The 23,202-nt window shown below is 32.9% G+C and overlaps 1 protein-coding gene across 2 annotated transcripts; it reads right to left on the bottom strand.

The window, feature by feature from the left end:
* Nucleotides 1–2,708: 2,708 nt before the first annotated feature.
* Nucleotides 2,709–16,162, bottom strand: LOC139867313 (phosphatidylinositol 4-kinase beta 1-like). 2 transcript variants are annotated; one of them, XM_071855672.1, is made up of 16 exons: nucleotides 14,398–16,162; nucleotides 13,380–13,553; nucleotides 13,226–13,274; nucleotides 12,722–12,854; nucleotides 12,169–12,646; nucleotides 11,262–11,342; nucleotides 11,054–11,176; nucleotides 9,493–9,562; nucleotides 5,827–5,924; nucleotides 5,639–5,743; nucleotides 5,067–5,120; nucleotides 3,991–4,134; nucleotides 3,861–3,914; nucleotides 3,704–3,778; nucleotides 3,498–3,581; nucleotides 2,709–3,418 (listed from the first exon to the last, which is right to left on the bottom strand). In XM_071855672.1, exons 1-16 carry the CDS (start codon nucleotides 15,817–15,819, stop codon nucleotides 3,317–3,319), a joined length of 3,246 nt encoding a protein of 1,081 aa, XP_071711773.1. In that variant the 5' UTR covers nucleotides 15,820–16,162; the 3' UTR covers nucleotides 2,709–3,316. The 2 variants fall into 2 exon arrangements, 1 of the variants encoding a protein (XP_071711773.1); XR_011765800.1 differs by lacking the exons at nucleotides 2,709–3,418; nucleotides 3,498–3,581; nucleotides 3,704–3,778; nucleotides 3,861–3,914 and having other exon boundaries at nucleotides 4,057–4,134; nucleotides 5,639–5,717.
* Nucleotides 16,163–23,202: the final 7,040 nt, after the last annotated feature.

Raw genomic sequence — 23,202 nt, 5'->3', positions numbered from 1 at the left:
TTTCCTGAAATCAAATAAGAAATGAAGAAAAATCACAATTGATCAAGGAATCACTAGATTTATTCGGTTGAACAACTGTATGAATTGTGTTCCAAGAATAAGATCTACAAAGACGTGAGGAATGATCAAAATGATCTAAGATTCATCAACTAACAATTGATCCAAAATTCACATGACTCTCATTTGGATTGCATCGACTGATGGTTGGATCTTGAATGCGCCGCTTCTTTAACTGGGATTCAGTTTTTGTTTTCTTTGGTGGATGTCAGCTTCAATGTTGTACAAAGTGAAACCGACAATTGATGATTCACATTGATTCTTGTTCAATTGATTTTGATTGCTTGCTCAAATGGTGTCAATTATACCATGACTGTCTCTCTTTGGGAAACTCCTGTCAGTACACAGTTTAACTAAGATAATTTTGTATTCTAGGACCAAATGATTAAGAAAGTTTCAGATGCAAGTATAAAATGCTATCTTGAACATCAATTAATTTGTCACACAAGATCAACTTGTGGACCTCACAATAGCTATTTCGAAAATGCAGACAACTGCAAGTTTTTTTTCTCTCTCTACAATACAACTTGAACAATAATTAATTTGTCACAACAGATCAACATTTGAACGTCACAATAACTTCAGAGATACAAATGTCTACTAGACGATCGGATAGAGTAAGCATCTACCAGTTCTCGATTTTGGACTAAGGTTTGATCCGTCAATTTGAAGACAAAATAAGGGAAAAAGAGAAGATAAAGCTACCCACTTGAAACTATTAAATAATACTCCATCCGTCTCATCTTAATTGTCCAGACAAAAAACACACGATGTAAAAATATGAATGGTGATATATCCAACTATAGATGCACAAACCGGATAAAAAACCGGATTCGGAAAAAAAAAAACCGGATTTTTTTGTCCGGATTTTCCGGAACCGGTTCCGGTTCTCGGCGTCGGATTTTTTTCGGATTTTTTTTCCGGAACCGGTTCTTTTTCGGATCTCGATCGGATTTTTTCGGATTTTTCTTGGACTAGGATTCGATTTTGCGAATTAAATTTTTACCGGTTCTATTTTTTTTTTTTAACGTTTGACAACAATAATATAATCGGTATAAAGAAAAGTTATAATGCTCAACACAATAGATAATATAAATAACAATATTCGAACAATACAATTATAAAAATAACACTTTTATTCGAACGATACAATAATAAAAATAACAACACTTTTATTCGAACAATACAATTATAATTAATACATTTCGAGCTTCGGCATGGCCATCACCCAATAATGTATTAAGACTAAAGTATATCGAGCTTCGGCATTGCCATCACCCGTTATACTTTAGTCGTCAAATGACCCAAATGTGTTATCTTGTTGAGCGCGTTGAGGACGGTGCCTTCGATCGTAGTCTTCAAAAGCGGGGTCATCAACTAGAGAAAGGTAAGCTTGTTGGTAACCCGATACATTCATTTCGGTTTGGTCCATATCAAACGCTTCATAGTCACCTTCATCCACTTCGTTTAGTTCATTGTCGGAATTCTCTTCGGTTGTTGTAGGTGATAATCCCGCTAAATTTTCTTCATACTCTATACATTCTTCAATGTCGTTATATAACGGACCTTCTAATGAAGTTTGATCTTGTATCCTATCTACCCCATCCAAATAATCTATCAAACATACACATAGTTTCACGGCTGGGGGGGTAAGTCTTGACCTTCTTTCCGATATAATTCGACCACTCAAAGAAAAGGCCGATTCGGAAGCTACGGTTGAAGCTTGAACGGTAAATAAGTCACGAGCCATAATGCTTAATATTGGATATGTGTCTTGTTTTGTTTCCCACCATTTTAAAATGTCAAGGTTGTTAAACGGAAGCGGAACCGGAAGCGGAAGCTTGTGAATTATCCATTATGGGATAAGTAAGTAGAGATTAGAGAATATTTAGTGATTTAGAAAGAAATATGAGAATGTTTGTTGGTGCATTTTCAACCAAAGCTAAACCATGTATTTATAATGGACTTTGTGGGGTTAAAATGGTAAAAAAAAAAAAAAAAAAAACTCAAAAAACTGCAAAAAAAAGGCTGAAACTGCAAAAAAAAAAAAAAAAAAAAAAAAAGCGCTAATTTTTTGAAAAACCGGATCGGATCCGGATCCAAACCGGATCGGATAAAATCCGATATATATCCGGAAAAAATCCGGTTCTCTTGAAAATCTGGATCCGGTTGGAACCGGATCCGGATTTCGCTGTGTCCGGTTCTGGTTCTGTCCGGTTCCGGATCGGGTCACCGGATCGGATCTGGATCCGGTTTTTTTCCCATCTCTATATCCAACAATGTTTTGATTAATCCACTCACTTTATGCATTGACAGATTGTACAATACAATATGATAATGCATAAAGTGAGTGAATTTATCAAAAAACATTATTGAAAATATCATCACTCTAAAAATATCATTGTACTTTTTTGTACTTTATAGTTTTACCCCTTACTTTTAACATATCGTTTTGTCTTACGTGCATAAAGTAAGAGTAAAAAGAAACTTTATTTATTTATTTATAGAAGTGAACAATTAATCTTAAACATCTCGTAATGGAATACCGGACAAGTAATTAGGGGAGAAGGAAGTAAGACCATTACAATTTACCCAATACAAAATTGACTTGAAGATTATAAAGAAGATGAAATGGAAAATATAAAAGCCTTTCCTATAGTCGTTCATGACTCGAAATGAACACGAAAACTATCTATGCGAAATACATGTTAGAGGATTTTACTGTGGCTATAACATTACAAATATCGTGATCAAACAAAAGAGTGCACACTAGAAAAACCTTACTCTATATCAACCCAATGAAACAAGAATTATACACAATATGATATGCTAATGTTGATCTTCTGCTGAATCAAATTTGAAGCACCGTGTTTATGTTAATACATAAGCAACCTATAAATACCAATAACAATCCTTTGCTGAATTTGCCCAAACTTCCATCTACAAACTATAAGTAGAAACAGAGAGATGTACAGTTCTGACCGGTACAAGAGGCTTCACACTTGCAGCAAAGATCCAAATAAGACGACATTATCATAGTCAGAATACAATCAAATGCCATGAAATCGCCCTATACACTATTTTGTATATCCGTATGTATTATAGCCCCAAGAGTCAGGATCACGTGGACCAGGTAGAATGATAATATGCATTCTACCGGTTGCTGATCTACATCACAAGATTAACCTTTGTATTCCTGTTGTTTTGACTCGTCTTCTGGGCTGTGTATGTGAAGAATAATGAATTGAATTGTGTAATCTCACAATATGCCATTTAAAACCCTCTGATAATAATCATACTGACGTGTTCTCCATGCATCTAAGCTGCTGCTAATCAAGGATAGCACCAACGACACACATTGCTAAAACATGTAAACAACCGAGTTAAGGAAAAAGTACACCCTTAGTATTATGCTTGTTTATTCGAATAATTATAATTACCTCTTCTGTCAGACTTAAGTGAAATCGTTTTCTTAAGTTTTGTATTGTCCGGGGACCACCTTTAAAGCATGGGAACCCAGAGTCCTGGTGAGAAAGTTAAAAAAAAAAAAAAACAGTATGAGACAAGTCACATAGCCATGATGAATAAGGGTAATTTAACTTTCACAATAAGCATATTGTTTTTGTAATCATATTGAACACATTACCTGCAACATTTCAACAAGAAGGATTATGCGTTCTGCATGCTTCCTACATGTTAAAAACCCTTGAATGCACAAAACCTGAAATCAGATAACAGATGATAAAATGAGCATTAAAATATAGCAAGTGTGAATACGTATCTGTAAATTGACAAAGGCATACTTTGAAGTAATCGAAGAACTCGCTTGGCACCCCCTCAGCATCAGAATCCATAATCTAAGATAAGACAGCTGTCAAATAATTGCTTGGATTGATTAATATGAGTACAAGCAATGTTTAAATTTATACTTGCCTCAAGAAGTTCACGGGTTAACTTAAAAGGTGCACTCTCAAAATTAACTCCCCCGGGTGAATTAGAGAGCATGAAGCCAAAGTCGATGTGTATAATATGTCCATCTTCATCGAGCAAGAGATTGCCATTGTGTCTATCTTTAACCTAGACAATGATAAGACAAAGAACCAATTGATGACACATGAGATGACAAATTTGTAACCAATATATGCAAAAAAATTGTAGTTGGAGGATATAAAGGTCCAGATGCATATTCATCCCATACAACAACAAGAATGGTTTTGATTCTAAGACCTGGTAAGAAAACGGTTCTAACCCCATTGAGTCACTGGAATATATTCAAATGAAAAAAAAGCTAAACAAATAACTAAACAAATTGTAAGGATATACCTACATAGACTCACATAACTTTTTTCAATGGTCAAGATTTTATTTAACTGCAAAGCTAACTACACATAATATTAGTTGTCATGAAAGCCAGCTTCATATGTCATCACATGTTACGAAAGATGATGACAAAAAGACTAAACATGATCCATAGGCTAATTTTATATATCTTTCCAAAAAGTTTATCCCATTAGTTTTTTGACAGGAAAACCACCACACATAACGAGTGAGATAAGTTTAGGTTTGCTCTTCAAAAACAAATGTGATCAACTTTTTGGAAAGATATATAAAATTAATCTGTGGAGCCTGAATAGTCTTCTTGTCATCATCTTTCGTTAAGATATGATGACGAATGAGGCTAACTTTCATGACTAGTTGAGATTTTGAAGTAGTCCGACTAGTCTCTTACTAAACTTGTCAAAAGTCCAATTTAGTCAGTCAAAGTCGGATTTAACGTTTCAAAGTTGTATTTATTTGGTCAAATACAGTCAAAGTTGTCCAACTAGTCCACGACAACTCTCCGACTTGGCCGATTAGAACTTACATGGTCCCATCTGACTAATTCTCGACTATCGACTTTTAGAACCATGAACATTATACAAATAAACATATACATATACATATACATACATATATGTAAGGCATGAAAATGTATATGCATACATTGTGCTTGAAAGGGAGAATAACACCTGTAACAGATAGCAGACAAGGGAGTATCCAGCCATACTTTCCACAAAGTTCCTCTGCAACAGAAAACCACCATTAGAATCAAGAGACAATTTATCATGAACATATGATGTACGAATTCCACTAGACAGTATTAAGGAAACATATGATGTACGAATTCCACTAGACAGTATTAACTCATTAGGGGCAACCCTTGTTGGCTCAGAGGCTTAAAGTTTACCAGCACAAATGTTACGGGCTGCTTTGTATATGGACTACATGGGCAAAAAGTATCACCTACCATGGTTAACCCAGAAAGGAAAGTAATCCGTACACCACCAAACCTGCTTTAGAGTGTTGTACCGTACAACATTATATAGCACATTTAGTGGGGTGTGGATAATTTTGGTGGTGTAGGGATCATCACCCAACGAGAAAAGAGTCATAACGCAAGCAAAACAGCAAACACATGCAAAAAAGCAAACACGTGCAGAACAGCATGACACAGATAAGATGCATACATTGTGCAATGATGCAGAATAGTAAGATAAGAATTCATCATTCATGTTATGACTTGCAGATAACTGTCATTTACCTGCCCAAGCTTATAACTTGGTGAATTTTCTTGATATTTGGCAATGAAAAAGTCACGCAAGCTGACGACATTCGGGAATCTACTTTTGATAGAATGAAGTGATGCCTACAAGAGGCCAAAATGCAGAGTATACATTAGAAATCATCAAACTTCGGACATAAGAAAGAATCGGATGAAGAGATAAATACCGTATCTGGAATTGTTTCAATTAGAGCTGTGTAAGAAGACGTGACTAGAACTTCATAAGGGCGCAACCAGAGAGGTAGTCCAGCTTCTTGAAATATATCTGACATATATATTAGGAAACCATAATTATCCAACAAAAGAACAAAAAAGAAACAATGACAGCAAATAAGCTACTTCAGTATGGTAAGGTTATCCGTGCTACAGACAATACAATAGCCCTAAATTCAAATGGCTATTTATTTATTATGTTTATGACGTAACCTAACCTCCTAATGCTCCACAATGAACATGAGTACATAACAATGCATCATCTTAACTAGCTTATAGCAAGTCCCTCACTGTAGGTAATTAAAATAAAGGTCAAAGTTATCGTATGCAATAATCCAAACCTAGAATGAAACAAATGCACGGAAATATCTCACTACTTACAGTCTAAAGTAGTATAACACTGTGTATCATTTTACTATTAGTTGTTTAGTTTATTACACTAGTAATGGATAGTTTACTATGCGATCAATTACTGTATAAAATTTACAATTTCATTTTATATGTGGTGTTTGCTGAACATAGACTTGTACCTGTAGCAGTCTCTAACTAAAACCGCAAATGGCCTCTCTACAAGATCAATTTCAATATTGTCTTTTTAACTACATTCGTGAAAAACTATATATGAATCATCTCGCCCTTTTATTACTCAAGAACACACCACTAGGGGTTTTTCAAAAATCCTTGAATGGTCTCAAGCAGTCTCCAAGAGCCAAAGTAATAGATTCTCACAGATTCTACGGTTCAAGTGACACAGGAGTGACTAGATACATTGATCTCCCGGCACATTTAGTTACAAAATTATCAACGAGACATCTCCAGATCAAAAAATTAAATGGAGCCAGTTTTTACTAACTTTAAGGGCTTTCAATACACTTTTGAGATTGAAATTTCCTTATGCCAATGGAAAAATTTGCTATGTCCAATTACCAGATGATGGAACTTCTAGAAGATTCATATTACTCCCTCTGTCCCAAATTACTTGTACCATGACAATAAAACAGTTGATAGAAAATATAAATTATTACTTATGTTTTGAAAATGAAGTTCCTACCCTTAACTAATTAATTGAAGATCCTTCCACTTTTCTAGTCATTAACTGAAGTAGGGATAATACGGTAAACTTAGTCGAACTTCACTATCCATATTTGGTATTGGAAAACTAATTTTGGGACAACCCAAAAGGAAAAGTTGGACAAGCAAAATAGGACAGGGAGTAGTGGAGAAGATTTGTATATAACCTCACTTATCTGACTGTTGGCACAATCAGACTCAACTTTTCGTTCATAACTTCTTCTTGTCACATTTCGGGTATCTAAGGGCTCTCAAGGGAGTTGTTTCATACACCAATTCAACGAATTGGATATTCCTTCACCATACCAAATCCGAAAGAGATCATAAACTCCTCCAATGCAGAGTGGAATATATGGCCTTTTTTGGTATAGCGTACATTGCCTAATGTGTTTTTGCATATGTTGAAACTTGCCATGGAATACCAAGAAGCAAACAAACAATATTATAATCCAGGTTTGATGCATAGTAGCATGCTATAGTAGATGTCTTCTAAGATATTACAAGGACAAAAAACAGAAGGGAAAAAAAAAAATAGTGAGACTACCTGTTATTATCAATATACTAAACCCATATAGGAAAGAAGCAAGCTTTACATGAGTGAATCAAACAAATAATATCATGTGTATGTAGACGAATACTTCATCGTTTGACAGACTCATGTCAACGATAGACCATCTCGCAGACATTCTATTTAAACCTCTACAGATGTATCAAATAATCTTTATATGGAGCAAGTTGGTGTTAAGGGAGTCATATATCTTTATCAGTTCGTGACTACCTTCATTTACAACTTAGTCGTACCTTTAACCAATTAGTAGCATATTTCATGGACAAAACCCAACAGATAATGTCCGACTATAATTTAACGACAGTAATTGGCCTGTGAACTTGATATCCTTCCAGCTGAGCCACAACAATTAATAGTTTCACTATCTCAATTGCACGAGTGGGTCGAACAACCCAATTAGTAGTTTCCGGTACCCCCACATTCGTTAGCCCATCATGGACCAACCTATGCGTCCCTAGTGAGTGCACTGTCTTCGTATAATATGGACCACAAATTTCATCACTGTTGGTAAACTTCACTATCAGCTTAATAAAGCAGACACAGTTGGAGTTAAGTTGGTCGGGTTTCCCCATAATATATTAATATGTGTGTTTATATGAAATGTTAAAGCTGTTGCAGAACGTTCATGACCTTGTGAGGGGAGTATTAGACGAAAAGGATAGTATTAAAAAACAATAAAGATGTTGTAGGTAGATAAAGACGAGAAAGGCATTTGACTAGGCTCTGAGGTTATGCGTTTTTGTTACATCATACCAAGCTTTATAGAGAGGTGATCACATTTGTTAATTAGGCGGGGGAGACGGTGATGGCCTTATATAGATTTAGGGTTTTTAATCACCTAACGGCTATAATTGATTTCCTAACAGCTATAGTTCAAATCTGTAGAGGCTATGATTTTATTCTCTAACGGCTATATTATAAGTACAGCTATAATTTATGTTCCTAACGGATATATTTTAAGTTTCTAACAGCTATATCTGAAGTTCCTAACGGCTATAATTAAAATTTTCTAACGGTCATAATTTAAGTTCCTAACAGCTATAACTTAAGTTCCCAACGCCTTTTTTTAAACCATAAGCAATAACGGATCTTTTTATTGGAATTGGTATTGAAAAGATTACCCTTTATTGAAAAATTATTTGTAAATAAGCAGATACTCGAAAGGAGAAAAGGTAAGTTGAAAACTAATGCTTCCGACTTTCTTACAACTTAGTTCGTTCAAAACTTAGCTATTCTGGTATATTATCTATAACACGAATGATTTGAAGGTGTATCATTTAATATCTTTGTAGTATGCCCTAAAGCTTTATTTTTATGTTAAATTAGGTGATATACTTTAATAGCATAATAAGTTGACAACTTAGTTCGCTCACGCGAATCATTTTTCACCTCTACCTTTAGGCGAATACATAAATACATTCCATCAGACTCGCATCCACCTTCGCCTTTAACAACCTTAAAGATCAGTATCAGAAGATGATATGGTTTGTTAAGACAGAGAATTTATTAGTAACAATAAGGAATATTCATTTACATTAGTTTGATTTAGTTTCCAATTAGAATTTGATTAATTGTTTACCATGTATATTGTTCATTCAATCAAATAATTATATTCTATAATGGTTATTACCTTCTACTTTATTAAGTTTCCTCTCTGATTAAAATTTAACATATTGTAATAACTTGTTCACCATGTTTCTTGATAGACAAGTTATCTCAGGATTTTTAGATGTTTAGGGGCCATAAAGGGTACCAATTATTTGTTTAGTAGTCTTGAGATTTCAGGAGAAACCAACATATGAAAATCTAAAAACAATCTATCTTCTTCGTTTTCAGATTTTAATACAATATTCTTATTAGCCCAATCGACCAACTTCTTTTAATCATCTACAAACCTATACACTTATTATATTCATGAATATGTATTTTGTAGATAAAAAGGTAAGTGAAAACAATTAATTAACAGAGTAATGAAACATACCATAAAAATGAGAAATAAGCTGCACTGCAAGATGTTCCTGCCTACAATCATCACCACTTTTGACAATCACCTACAAATGAATAAATGATTGAATATTGCGAGTATGAAAACACAACAATGCTGCTATTTTCTAATCTTATCAATTACTCGACAGATAGAGAAAAACAATATTGTGACAATAAGATAGGCATCGTATATTCAAGTATTATCAACCACAAAGTTGGATTTATTCGGTCTACTGGTCAAAATCGATCAAAAGTCATATTTAGTCCGTCAAAGTTGGATTTATTCGGTCAAAGTCAGCTTTAGACGCTCCGGTCAAAATTGGTCAAAGTCGAAGTTGGTCAGCATCCAATAAATCCCTAATTTATCAACCAATTCCTACAAGGTCCCAAACGATTAATCCCCAATTGGTGATTTTTACAACCTTGCCAATTGCAATATAGTTGGTGACTGATTTGTTTGAAAGAAAACACATCCAACATCCAACATCCAACATACATTTATTAATATAAAAAGAAAACCTAAATCGTGTATAATGCATTATTATGCATCCATAGTTCAAAAGACCACCCCCTCTCTAAATTTGTGTTGATCAAAATCAGTTTACTTACCAGAATTCATTGTTTTAGTTTAATACTACTAAAAGCTGCTTTCTTTAAACCATATACACAGTAATGCAATAGATGTTTATTCCCTAAATCTAAGCAATGGGATCATACGTTGTGATTCTCAGTAATTTTGAGTACCAATTATACCCAGACAAAACTCACCTCATTGCCACTTTTCTATGTAAAGTGCAATGGCCTTGAACTAAAGCAAAGTAGTATCATATTGCAACAACTACAGTCTTCAATGTGTTGCAATTCTAACCATAAATATTCACTATTTGTTTCATACATAACCACAATCAATGCAAACATAACGGCATATATATTACCCATTCAAGATATTTTGTATACAACGGACAAATGTAAACTAGTTACAACACAATTGTACCTTCATTAACAAGTACGTAAAGCGAGTGTAATAATTTTGTTCTTTTGTTTACTAGCAAACTCTCGATTGACTATTTATAATAATAATCATAATCATAATCATCATTATAATGATTATAACATTAACAACATATTAGTTTTGGCATCTTACTAGGAAGTCAACCAATTACAAGAACCTGTTAGCAGGTTACATTAGTTAAATCTTAATTTTAGTTACTGAGCATATCTTAATAGTATCTCACTTATTGTTGTTTAAATTTACTTGTGTTAATAGGGAAAACAGAAAAAGTTCAGTTCTGATTATTTATAGGAATCATCAAGTTGAGTGGGTTATTGCCTGTATATTTCTGTTAAGCAAGTTCAGTTGATAAAAAGACACTTAAATAAAAACCTATGTCAAGCACTCAAGCTAGACCTGAAAGTCCAAGCTTTATAAAATGCATCTTGCTTTACTCATTTAAACATATGGGAAAATCAACACAGCAGAAAACAAAAGCAAAACCAAGAAAGGATACATAGGTAAGACACTCATTCTAAAGAATGTAATGAGATACCAAACATACCGAGCACAGGTCCCAACCAGGAAGCTTTCCATATACTGATGCCTGGCGTATTCTATCTTTTTTTGTTTGCCAAAGTTCACCAGACAACGCATCACCTGCCTTTGGAGTTGCACCATCTACATCCTAATTCAAATAATAAATCTCCCAAGATTACACATCTACAAAAAAAAAAAAAAAAAAAAGTCCTAAAGAGTTAGTTAGTGCTCACCTTCGGTTGTGCATCTGATGAAGATTGACCAGATCCTTTTACAGGCAGCCCAGGAGGTGCTTCACCTTTTAATGCAGCAGCCTGCATAAACATGTAACAACTCTTCATATTTTCATTGCTACCACTGATTATTAACTTCACATTTTCTTCACAAGCATATCCAAAACAAAACAAAAAATGATAAAATAAAATAATTATAAAACAATTTATACAAGTATATGAGTTGCATAAATTGTTTATTAAACTCATATTTATAACTTTACACTACGAGTAGGTGTAATCATGAGATAAATGGATCCGAGAATCTAATTCAAGCAAATTTGGTTGAATCCTTAACTTATGGTAGTGAAATGTCTTCAGTTATCTCATAGTTGTTGATGATTGATGACTTTATAAAGTAAAAAAAAAAAAAAAAAAAGCAAATGAAAAATTTCTTCAATTATATCCCTCCTTAACTTAAGAGTAATGAAACGCTTTCAGTTTCTTTAAAAAAAAAACAATAAACAGGCAAAATGAAGTTTCTCACAGGTTGATCATTTTTAGTATCCTCGACCAAGTAACAACCATATGGTGCAAAAATATTTAGATTTAAACAACGAGTAGGCCTAATCATGAGATAAAAGGATACGGGAATCTAGTTCAAACAAATTTGGTTGAATCCTTAACTTAAGATAGTGAGAAATCTTCAGTTATATCATAATTGTTGATGACTTTATAAAGTTCAAAAAATATACAACTCAGACAGATTTCTTCAACAGTTTAACTATATCCCTCCTTAACTTAGTAATGAAATGCTTTCGGTTTCTTTCATACATGTATACGTGTGCTGATGACCCATTTATAAGGATTAAAAGTTAACAAATCTACAACAGATACAAGATGGTATAGTCAAAGGTACATAACGTACCTTCACTTCCTCAAAAGCTATGGTACTCGGAACACGACGGTGCTCCCTCCTTCGTGGTGGTTCCTGAACCTCTATGTCATCCATGTGGACCCCACAATCTGCAGTCAGCACTACTCTCACCCAATCTAAATCATTCGCATCTGATGCTTTAGATGAATAATTGGCACATTCTTGACAGTGATGAATGTCAAAAGTCAAATTTGACCCTGCAAAGTTGCTTGAACAGCAGGGTGATAGACTGTCCACTAAAAGACGAACACTAACAAACTTGGCTTTCGAGTCCCATAACTGACCCATTGCCTGATCAATTGCATCAGATGCAGATCTTGACATCCTATCGTAACCAGAATGGTAAAGATCCTGTCCGTTTGATAAAGGATATGCCCAAGGAGGAGGTTTTGGTAAAAATGCATCCCCGTTAGCTAACGGGATTCCACCCTTTGATAGTTTTTGAGAGGTAGATCCATCCTTTACGGTGCTACAAACAGAACAAACAAGAATCATAATCAACTGATAAGATAATGTATATAAAAATATAGGTGATCATGATTACCTAACAGTTTCACTTCTCAATACTTCAACGCATATTAGGTAAGGAGCCTTTTCCCTAGAATTAAGAAGAACAGCTTCATCTTCTGGTATATGAACCACACGGTACATTCCCTTCCCCATAGGAAAGCACACACCTACCATGTATAAAAAATCAAGATGTGACAGCTAAACTTAATACAGTGTTATAGACGCCAGCTGGCAATATATGAAAAATACAACAAGATCCATAGGTTTTAATAGTCCTTATATGTGATATAAAATGTTGGAATGCTGATTTCATATCAAGGGACTATTAAAGAAGCATTTTTTTAGGATTCGAGACCGAAAACAATATTCTGTTCCCATCAATTGGATATACTTGATTCAGAAAAAAATAAAAATAAAATAAAATAAAAAGTCTCAAGCATGTAAAACTCTAGGTCCAAGCAAAGTGTCATGCATATTTATTTTTGTGTGTTAAGTGCCAACACACATAATAAAATATATGCAGAGAGAGTGGGGATACCTCCACTGCTTTGAGCTGCAGCAACATGCGTATTGATCTCAGTGAGTGACTACAAACACATAAAACACAGATCCCATTATTCAGTAAATACAAGAAGATGTTCACCCACAAAATATAAAACTTGCCCTGATATTGAGATAAAAACATGCACAACCTCACAGAGCGCACTTTTGCGATCTTCAACAGGAAAAATGTCTACTAAGCCATATGATGTCTCACATAAAGTGTGAACAAAGTCAAGGGACTCGTGATATGTACCCTTACGCAACTGGGATGCAGTCGCATTTGGCAACGGTGGCTTCGCATTGGAGTTCTCAGTTTTTTGCTTCTGCAAACAGAAACATTATCAGGAACAATAACATAAAAATTGGTCAGGCTACAGTCGTCTAACACTTTATCGCATCATAACAGATACTGTGAAATACATATACAATTGTCTGTTCAAATTATGGAAAAAGTTAATCAACAAGTTAAAAGTTAAAAGTATTTCAGGGAAAATGATAAACTCCAAAATATTTGAGAAGCCAATAGAAAACATAATACCAATTCTTTCATATTACTGGGGCAACACTATCTTGAAGCAAATATCTGATCTGGGAGGCAAAAGTTACAAATAATAAAAGATCATGGAAGCACTACTCCACCTAGAAGTTGTTAAGTACTCGAAACACTGTTCATTTAGTTATTCTTATAATCTTGACATGTCCCTGCTGTTTTAAAGTAACCTACCGAATCGCAAGCTACTAACATGGTCCATAAAATTTTCAGATATCTTTGATTATCCAGGAAAAAGAATCCAATAACCAGGTGATGAGGCTATAATCTTAACAACTTAATCTTTTTACAAAGTCTATTTAATACTTGATGATGTAAGCAAATTTAGCATTTTTTCATGATCAACTTTGTTATAGATAACTTATTGATTTATTTATAGTGGTCCACGAAATATGACACCATATTCCATTGCTCCACTCAATCAGACTATAGGGGAGTACTAGCAAAGTTTATTTATAACAACTTCGCAATAAAGGAAAGGCAACTTGAATATATGCATCTCAATTGTACTAACCAAGAATACATATGGTAAGTATAAATAAATCCATGAGAAAATTTCAGAGATATTGACACTGATAAAAGACTAAAAACAAAAAAATTCATTAATAGGTACTAACCTCTTTGTTCTTTTTTGATCCAAAAAGTTCTGAATCTTCTACAGAACGATCACGATCTCGAAGTAACTTACGGAAAAAATTCTCTGTTCCTGGACTACTTTCTAACCCTACACCATTAGTGCTTTCACTTGTTGATACCGTTTTTGTATCATCAGATTGGAATCGAAACAATTTGCGAAACAGAGGAAAATCTGAAGATTCTTCTTCCACACCATTTGCATACCCCTTACCTTCCTCATTAGCACCTTCATCTTTCTTGTCTTCAAATTTATCCTTGTTGAACATTTTCCTAAAGAAGCCGTCTTTCTCCTCTTCATCTTCACTCTTATCCCTAAAAAGTTTTTTAAACAGCCCATCTTTATCATCAGCTTCAACAGACTTTGAAACAGATTTATCCTCCAAATCACCCTTATTATCACGAAATAGCCTTTTAAAAAATTTATTGTCAGAGCTTGATGTGGCTTCATCTTCATCTTTATTTAATAACCTGCGAAAAAAACCATCCTTTTCCTTGTCTTCATCGTCTTTCTCAACAGACTTTCGCCCATCGTCATCTTTACTTAAAAGCCTCTTAAAGAAACCATCCTTGTCTGTTTCATCTTCATCTTTACTTAAAAGCCTCTTGAAAAAACCATCTTTGTCTGCTTCATCTTCATCTTTACTTAATAACCTCTTAAAGAACCCATCCTTGTCAGACTCATCCTCATCTTTATCAACAGATTTCCTAAAAAGCAACGCGTTCCTCACTTTTGGACTAGGAAGAAACTTCTTAAATAAAGTGTTATCATCTGGTGAACCCTTACTACTACCTTCATCCTGCAAAGGGTTAACAACCGAAGGAGAGAATGAAAACGACTTCTGAGGTGGAGGAGACGTTGCCAACGATAACAACCGTTGTTTTGACGATAACAATCTATTAAGAACTTGATTCTTTCCAGCATTGCTCGCAGGCCCATTTTGTGGTTTAACCAAAGGAGCCCACTCTCCCATCAAAGTAGCAGCAATCTGACACTTGTCTTGAATCCTACTAATCCCGTCATTATCATCCGAATCCTCAAGCTCAGCCATCAAAAACCATTGCACTTTCAATGCAATTTTAAGCGATTTGGAACATATATCAATAACAAACTTATCCAAAGACGGACTAGGCTTATGAACAAGCATATAACATATCTGAAACAAGTAGCTTTCGATACCGGATAACGGCAACGTATACATCCTGTTACAAAGGTAATCCCTAACACCAGGGTGATCATGTTTATACAAATAACTAACCGCAATCCACTCGCAAAAGAACGAAGAATCAAAAAACCTAATCAACCATCCACTCTCTCCACCACTCTCACTCAACAACATGTTCCGTGTGATCTCCCTCGGCGATTCATCCTCTCCGCGAGTCAATCCTAAAATTCTCACCACCATTATCAAATTCTATCTATCATCTATCACACTCATAAACCTAAACCTAGTTGTGGATACAGTATCCGATTCTAAACCCTAGAAACTTAATGACTTGAATCAATTTGAGTCTTAGTTAAATATATTTCCGATTAAAACGGTAACTGATGGATAATTTGGTCGATGTAGTTCGAGATCAGAGATTTGGAAAGGAAAAATGGAGTAAAAATGATGAAATTATAATCAAAATGAGATCTGATTGAAGAAATGGAGTTGATTAAGGTGCAGATTACCGAAATGAGCTGATACAAAGAAGTGATTTGAGCAGAAACAGAGTCCTGATGTGATTGCCTCCTGATTGTGTCACCTGTTGTTTCTCTCACTATTATTCAGGTTGTATGAAGTGTGATGATAAATGGTAACATTTGAATTGGATTAATAATTTTTTCAACTTTTATTTACTTTTTATTTTATTTTATTTATGTATATAATATAATAAAATAAAATATAAATATAAATATAACTAAATAAATAAATATAATACTAAATGTAAAATGTAATGTAATGTATAAACAAAGAGCTTGATAATTATGTTGTATAATATCTCTTTATAGTTTACTATAAATGCTGGTGCTTTGTAGGGATCTTGTAATGTAATTTTTACTAATATTTATATTTTTGCTACTTAAATAGGTGGCCGAGGTAACATCTTTAACAGGGTCGTCTCAACAATTTAAAGGCGCTAGATGAAAATAAAAATGGGTCTATATATACGTTAAATTTTTTATTACGCATAAAAAATAATACTCCAGTTTATCTATTTATTTACTTACATTGTATTTAACTATTAAAAATAAAGTATTTAACTTTAATTGACAATTTTTTACTTGATTTAATTAAATATATTGAGAAAAATATTTACATATTCAAAATTTTGAGCCCTTCTAAATTTTGGGCCCTAAGCGATTGTCTATATTGCCTATACTCATACACCTATGATCTTTAAATTAATGAATTGGCATTATATCTCGATAGAGACTCGAGCCTCTCAGGTAATGAGCTCTCATAACGCTAAGCGAAAAGTCCTATACTACGTTTATTCTTTTAGTTGTATAAATTGTTCAAATCAAAATGATTATCCGAACCTAAATTGTTATACTAGTAATTATTTTTAAACTTAATACGGGAAAAAAAAGAATAACTCCCAAATTCAATAAATATATATATTAGGACTCAAATTTATTACATTGCAAATATGATTATTTACGACATTTTTACTTTTTCTGAAATAACATGTTGTACCATCGTTTATTACATTTTACTTGGTATGATAATCTATAATGATCCAACCCGTCATTATACCGACCCGAATTTTTTTTTTCTTTTAAACAATATTAATATTAATATTAATAACATCACACCACAATTTATGTTTTCAAAACACTTCCAATTCACCAACAAGTTTAAACAACTTTAATTTTATACATTACATAAGTTTAGGTGTCAAAATGGGCATAACAACCCATGACTCGTTTAGCACGACCAAAAGACACTTTCAACCCAAAGCGTTTAACTTAACATAAGACCGAGCATGGTGATTGAGATTGCACTACCCAATCCTAAGTCTAATCCAAAAAGCAAGTCTTCTAAGCATCACGCGGTAGTCCACTAGTTCCCGTACTTACCCTTGCCTCCTCCACCTTGCGAATCTATAAAAATATAAACAACGAAAGGGTAAGCTATAAAGCTTAGTGAATGTAAACATACTATATACATACATATGCATAAAATGAATACGTATCACCAACACATGTAATAAACACATACCGCATCCATATATATCTAAGCAAGTTATACATAACGTATCACCATGTCAATCCGCAAGATTAGCTACATCACAACAATATATATATATATATATATATATATATATATATATATATATATATATATATATATATATATATATATATATATATATATATATATATATATATAACGTACGCAATACACAAAATCCCAAGGTTAACCCTATTGGGGGAGAATGTGGGTTAATATGGGATTATGCTTAATGACTATACTAATCTTAACCCATAACGATAAGTGTTTTGATGATGACATATGCACATAACTAAGGGTGATGGTAGACATCTTGACATAAATATACAAGTTCACTAATCCACACTTACTCTAGCAAAAGACCAAAACCAAATAAAGCTTAAAAGGAAAACATAAGCTACACGGTTAGGTCCACGGTCGACCCCAGGTCAGACCGTGGAGCCTTGCACCCTGATTTACGAAATCAGATGTGCGCGGTCGACCTCACGGTCAACAGTGGATCAACCGTAAAAGGTTCTGTCCTATTTTCCACCGTTTTTAGTTCGGCCACTTCGGAGTATCTTAAATTTATGAAACCTGTTTAAACATGCTTAGAATAGTTGCCTCCTTCATACCCAAAGGAGTTTTGGTCACTAGAATACTAATCTTGGTTAATCACACCTAATGACGCCTTAATGACGATTAAGCCTTGATTAAGATAACACATAAGTGTTATAGGAAAACATGTACATCTATAATGTATTTAGACATACTTAGGATGGTCACCAAGTCCCAACCAAGAGTTGCTCCTTCCTTGTACATGTGTTGGACATTAATGTATACTTATACATTAATTTTGCAAATGTCACTTTGCAAGTAAAACTTACATAGCCTTAATTCAATGCTATGTTATCACTATATATTTAATCCTAGATTAATTAGTGATCTCTTGCTAGTCATTACATGAATATTACTTGACTACTTGCTATTAATACATGTGTATTATTTGACTATGTGCTGAGTGCTAAGTGCTAAATGCGAAGTAGTTACTTAATATGTGTATGTATGAACCTTGTCTTGCTATGTGTTACAAGTTGGGAATTCAATCAACTTGCATTTGGACTACTTCAATATATGCTACTTGTATAATGCTTAATATGTCATAATCTAGTGATCTTAAAAGATAATGAAACATTAACACACATAGGTTTGCTTAAGTCTAAAATCAAGTTTATAAATGGATTTGAATTGATTTAACTTGATGTCTTGCAACATGCTTAATTGTTATTACTTGCTTACATTGTCAAGACATCATTAACACACTTAATTTGTCATACCCCGTCCAAATCCTCCTGAACGAATACAATAACATCTGGTATCATCACGATGAACTGAGGTCTATATGCCATGAACGACTTCATTTAAGATGAGCAAATGCACAGCGGAAGATTTCTTTCATACCTAAGAATAAACATGCTTTCAAGTGTCAACCAAAAGGTTGGTGAGTTCATAGGTTTATCTTAAAACAATAAAATTCATCATTTTGATAGACCACAAAATTTAAATGCTGCATGGTACAAATGGGCCCGAATCCTATACCCACCTGTAATGTACATGCTATATCTTTTAAATACAGTACATCTTTTTCGTGTACGAAACTATTTTCATAAATCATAGTAACCGTACACATATCTTGTGCACAAAAATAAATACACATAACATGTGTATAAAATCATTCTCTCGATATATAACATTCACATCAACTGGTGGCAATTATCATGTCCACATAATTCAATGGTGGCAATTATCATATCCACATAATTCAATGGTGGCAATTATTATGTCCACATAATTCAATGGTGGCAATTATCATCTCCACATAATTCAATAATAATCCGCAGAACTTCTGTCTGCATAATAATTCATTCGATGAATGTTTTGCTTGTGTCTATCTCGTCAAACATTTATAAAAGCATTTCATGTATTCGCAGTCCAAAATATATTTCAAAAGCATTTAATAAAGCAGTTGTAAAAACAGCGCATGTATTCTCAGTCCCAAAAATATAAAGAGTAAAAGAGAGCAAATGAACTCACCATACTGTATTTTGTAGTAAAAATACATATGACGACATTGAACAAATGTAGGGTTGGCCTTGGATTCACGAACCTATATCATTTATATAATATACTTGTAATCGAAACAACTAAATTTACATATTAATAGTAATATAATTGTTAAATTATATATTTTATCAATAAGTAATTTAAATATTTCTATTTTATGTACTTTAACTAAATAATTAGTATTTATTATAAAACGTTAATATAGATATGTTATATGTTTTAACTATAGTGTTATGTAACTAAAAAAATCATTTAATAAAATAATATTATTAATGATAAATAAAAGGTTGTATTATTTTATAATAATAATATTAGTAATTATACTTAATAATGATAATAATAATAATTATGATTCTAAAAATAATAATACTTATAATGATAATAGTAATAATGATAATACTAATAATAATGTCAATATTGATAATAAAAATGATAATAATAATAATAAAATATATAAAAATTTTAATATTGATAGTAATAATAATAAAATAAAAAGGTTGTATTATTTTTACAATAAAAACACTAATTTTTGATAAAGATTCTTAATATTAAAAAAAATACTTAATAATGTTAATAATAGTAATAATGATATTAGTGATAATAATAATAAAATGTATTTATTTTTATAATAATAATAATAATAATAATAATAATAATAATAATAATAATAATAATAATAATAATAATAATAATAATAATAATAATAATAATAATAATAATAATTTTAGAATACAACCTTTGAAGTAAACAAGCTCCTAAAAATAAAACTCCATTGCCCAGTCTCGAACTCGAGACCTCCCGCTCACCCACAACCACACCTTAACCATTGATCCATCGGTTTCTATCTAAAATTCTTAGTACCCTAAATATATCTAAGTCGAATATTCTAGCCTTATAATCTGGCCCATGTTTACTTTAGGCCCAACAGACCCACGATTAAAACAATTAGCCTGTTTGTTAAGAGTCTATTCCAACACCTTATTAAGCCATATATGTAATTGCAGTTTAGAGAGGAACGAGCAAATGCATAACGAACGCCACTAGCCCTAGTTTCCAACGCAGTAGCAGCAACAATTTAATCATCATCATCTTAATTGTTGTCTCGATTATTATTATCATTACAATCATAATCATAATCATAATACCTCATCGTCATCCTTTTACTCATCATCATGAATATTCGTTATCGTTTTCCATCGTCATCATCATCATGCATCGTCCATATCATTAACATAATCTAGTCGTCATTTAGTACTTCATTATCGAAACCATCATCAAATCGTACATCTATCATGTTATCAACACACACTATCATCATCATAGTATCATATCCCCACTATGTCATCGTCCGTATGCCCGTCTTCATAATCATAATCATATCATATTTATAACCTTCTTCATCATCTAATGATCATTACATAAAATCATAACCTACTCCTTATTTTGTCATCGTGATCCTTCATCGTCCTTATCATTAATATCTACAAGTATCATCACATAATCCTTGCCATCATCATTCATAATCGCTATTACCACTCTACCATCATACATCCATATTAGGAAGCCCAAGACAGGCCCAATTGAAAAGAAATTGGTACCCGTTAGTTTTTGGCTCATGTAACAACAAATAAACTCGGTCTTGGTTTTGGGACTATTAGCGACTGAAGAAGAAAAATATATATCTTGTAAAGGCCCTACATGAAATGTCCCGTTCATATTGATTATAAACGTTCCATATTAATTGATTTCGTCGCGAGGTTTTGACCTCTATATGAGACGTTTTTCAAAGACTGCATTCATTTTTAAAACAACCATAACCTTTATTTTATCGATAAAGGTTTAAAAAGCATTACGTAGATTATCAAATAATGATAATCTAAAATATACCGTTTACACACGACCATTACATAATGGTTTACAATAAGAACATATTACATCAAAAATAAGTTTCTTGAATGCAGTTTTTACATAATATCATACAAGCATGGACTCCAAATCTTGTCCTTATTTTAGTATGCAACAGCGGAAGCTCTTAATAATCACCTGAGAATAAACATGCTTAAAACATCAACAAAAATGTTGGTGAGTTATAGGTTTATCCTATATATTATCAAATCATAATAATAGACCACAAGATTTCATATTTCAATATACATCCCATACATAGAGATAAAATTCATTCATATGGTGAACACCTGGTAACCGACATTAACAAGATGCATATAAGAATATCCCCTATCATTCCGGGAAATCCTTCGGACATGATAAAAACGAATTCGAAGTACTAAAGCATCCGGTACTTTGGATGGGGTTCGTTAGGCCCAATAGATCTATCTTTAGGATTCGCGTCAATTAGTAGATCGGTTTACTAATTCTTAGGTTACCAAGCAAAAGGGGGTATATTCGGCTTCGATCATTCACCCATATAATGTAGTTTCAATTACTTGTGTCTATTTCGTAAAACATTTATAAAACTGCATGTATTCTCATCCCAAAATATTAGATTTTAAAAGTGGGACTATAACTCACTTTCACAGATTTTTACTTCGTCGGGAAGTAAAACTTGGCCACTGGTCGATTCACGAACCTATAACAAATATGTACATATATATCAAAGTATGTTCAAAATATATTTACAACATTTTTAATACGTTTTACTATTTTAAATTTATTAAGTCAGCTGTCCTCGTTAGTAACCTACAACTAGTTGTCCAAAGTTAGATGTACAGAAAAAAATTGATATATATTATCTTGAATCAATCCACGACCCAGTGTATACACGTCTCAGGCTAGATCACAACTCAAAGTATATATATTTTTGGAATCAACCTCAACCCTGTATAGCTAACTCCCACATTACTGCATATAGAGTGTCTATGGTTGTTTCAAATAATTTATATACATGGGTCGATATGATATGTCAAAACATTTGCATACGTGTCTATGGTATCCCAAGATTACATAATATATTAGAATACATGTATAATACAATATAAGTTAGCTAGGATATGATTAATATAGATTTTTTACCAATTTTCACGTAGCTACAACAAGAAAAAATATCCAATCTTGTTTAAACCATAACTTTTTCATTTTAAATCCGTTTTGAGTGAATCAAATTGCTATTGTTTCATATTGAACTCTATTTTATGAATCTAGACAGAAAAAGTATAGGTTTATAGTCGAAAATATAAGTTACAAGTCATTTTTGTAAAGGTAGTCATTTCAGTCGAAAGAACGACGTCTAGATGACTATTTTAGAAAACTACTTCCACTTTGAGTTTAACCATAATTTTTGGATATAGTTTCATGTTCATAAGAAAAATCATTTTCCCAGAATAACAACTTTTAAATCAAAGTTTATCATAATTTTTAATTAACTAACCCAAAACAGCCCGCGGTGTTACTACGACGGCGTATATCCGGTTTTACGGTGTTTTTCGTGTTTTCAGGTTTTAAATCATT

Source organism: Rutidosis leptorrhynchoides, chromosome 9, assembly GCF_046630445.1.
Source record: "Rutidosis leptorrhynchoides isolate AG116_Rl617_1_P2 chromosome 9, CSIRO_AGI_Rlap_v1, whole genome shotgun sequence".
NCBI classification, from domain to species: domain Eukaryota; kingdom Viridiplantae; phylum Streptophyta; class Magnoliopsida; order Asterales; family Asteraceae; genus Rutidosis; species Rutidosis leptorrhynchoides.
This window is presented reverse-complemented; position numbering and strand designations above follow the sequence as displayed.

Excerpts from the sequence above, each read along its gene's own strand:
- LOC139867313 (XM_071855672.1), bottom strand. The coding sequence starts at position 15,819 with ATGGTGGTGAGAATTTTAGGATTGACTCGCGGAGAGGATGAATCGCCG. Across the intron at positions 3,915-3,990 it reads TAACCCGTGAACTTCTTGAG|ATTATGGATTCTGATGCTGA; the intron begins GCAAGTATAAAT and ends GTCTTATCTTAG. Across the intron at positions 3,419-3,497 it reads ACTTAAGTCTGACAGAAGAG|CAATGTGTGTCGTTGGTGCT; the intron begins GTAATTATAATT and ends TACATGTTTTAG.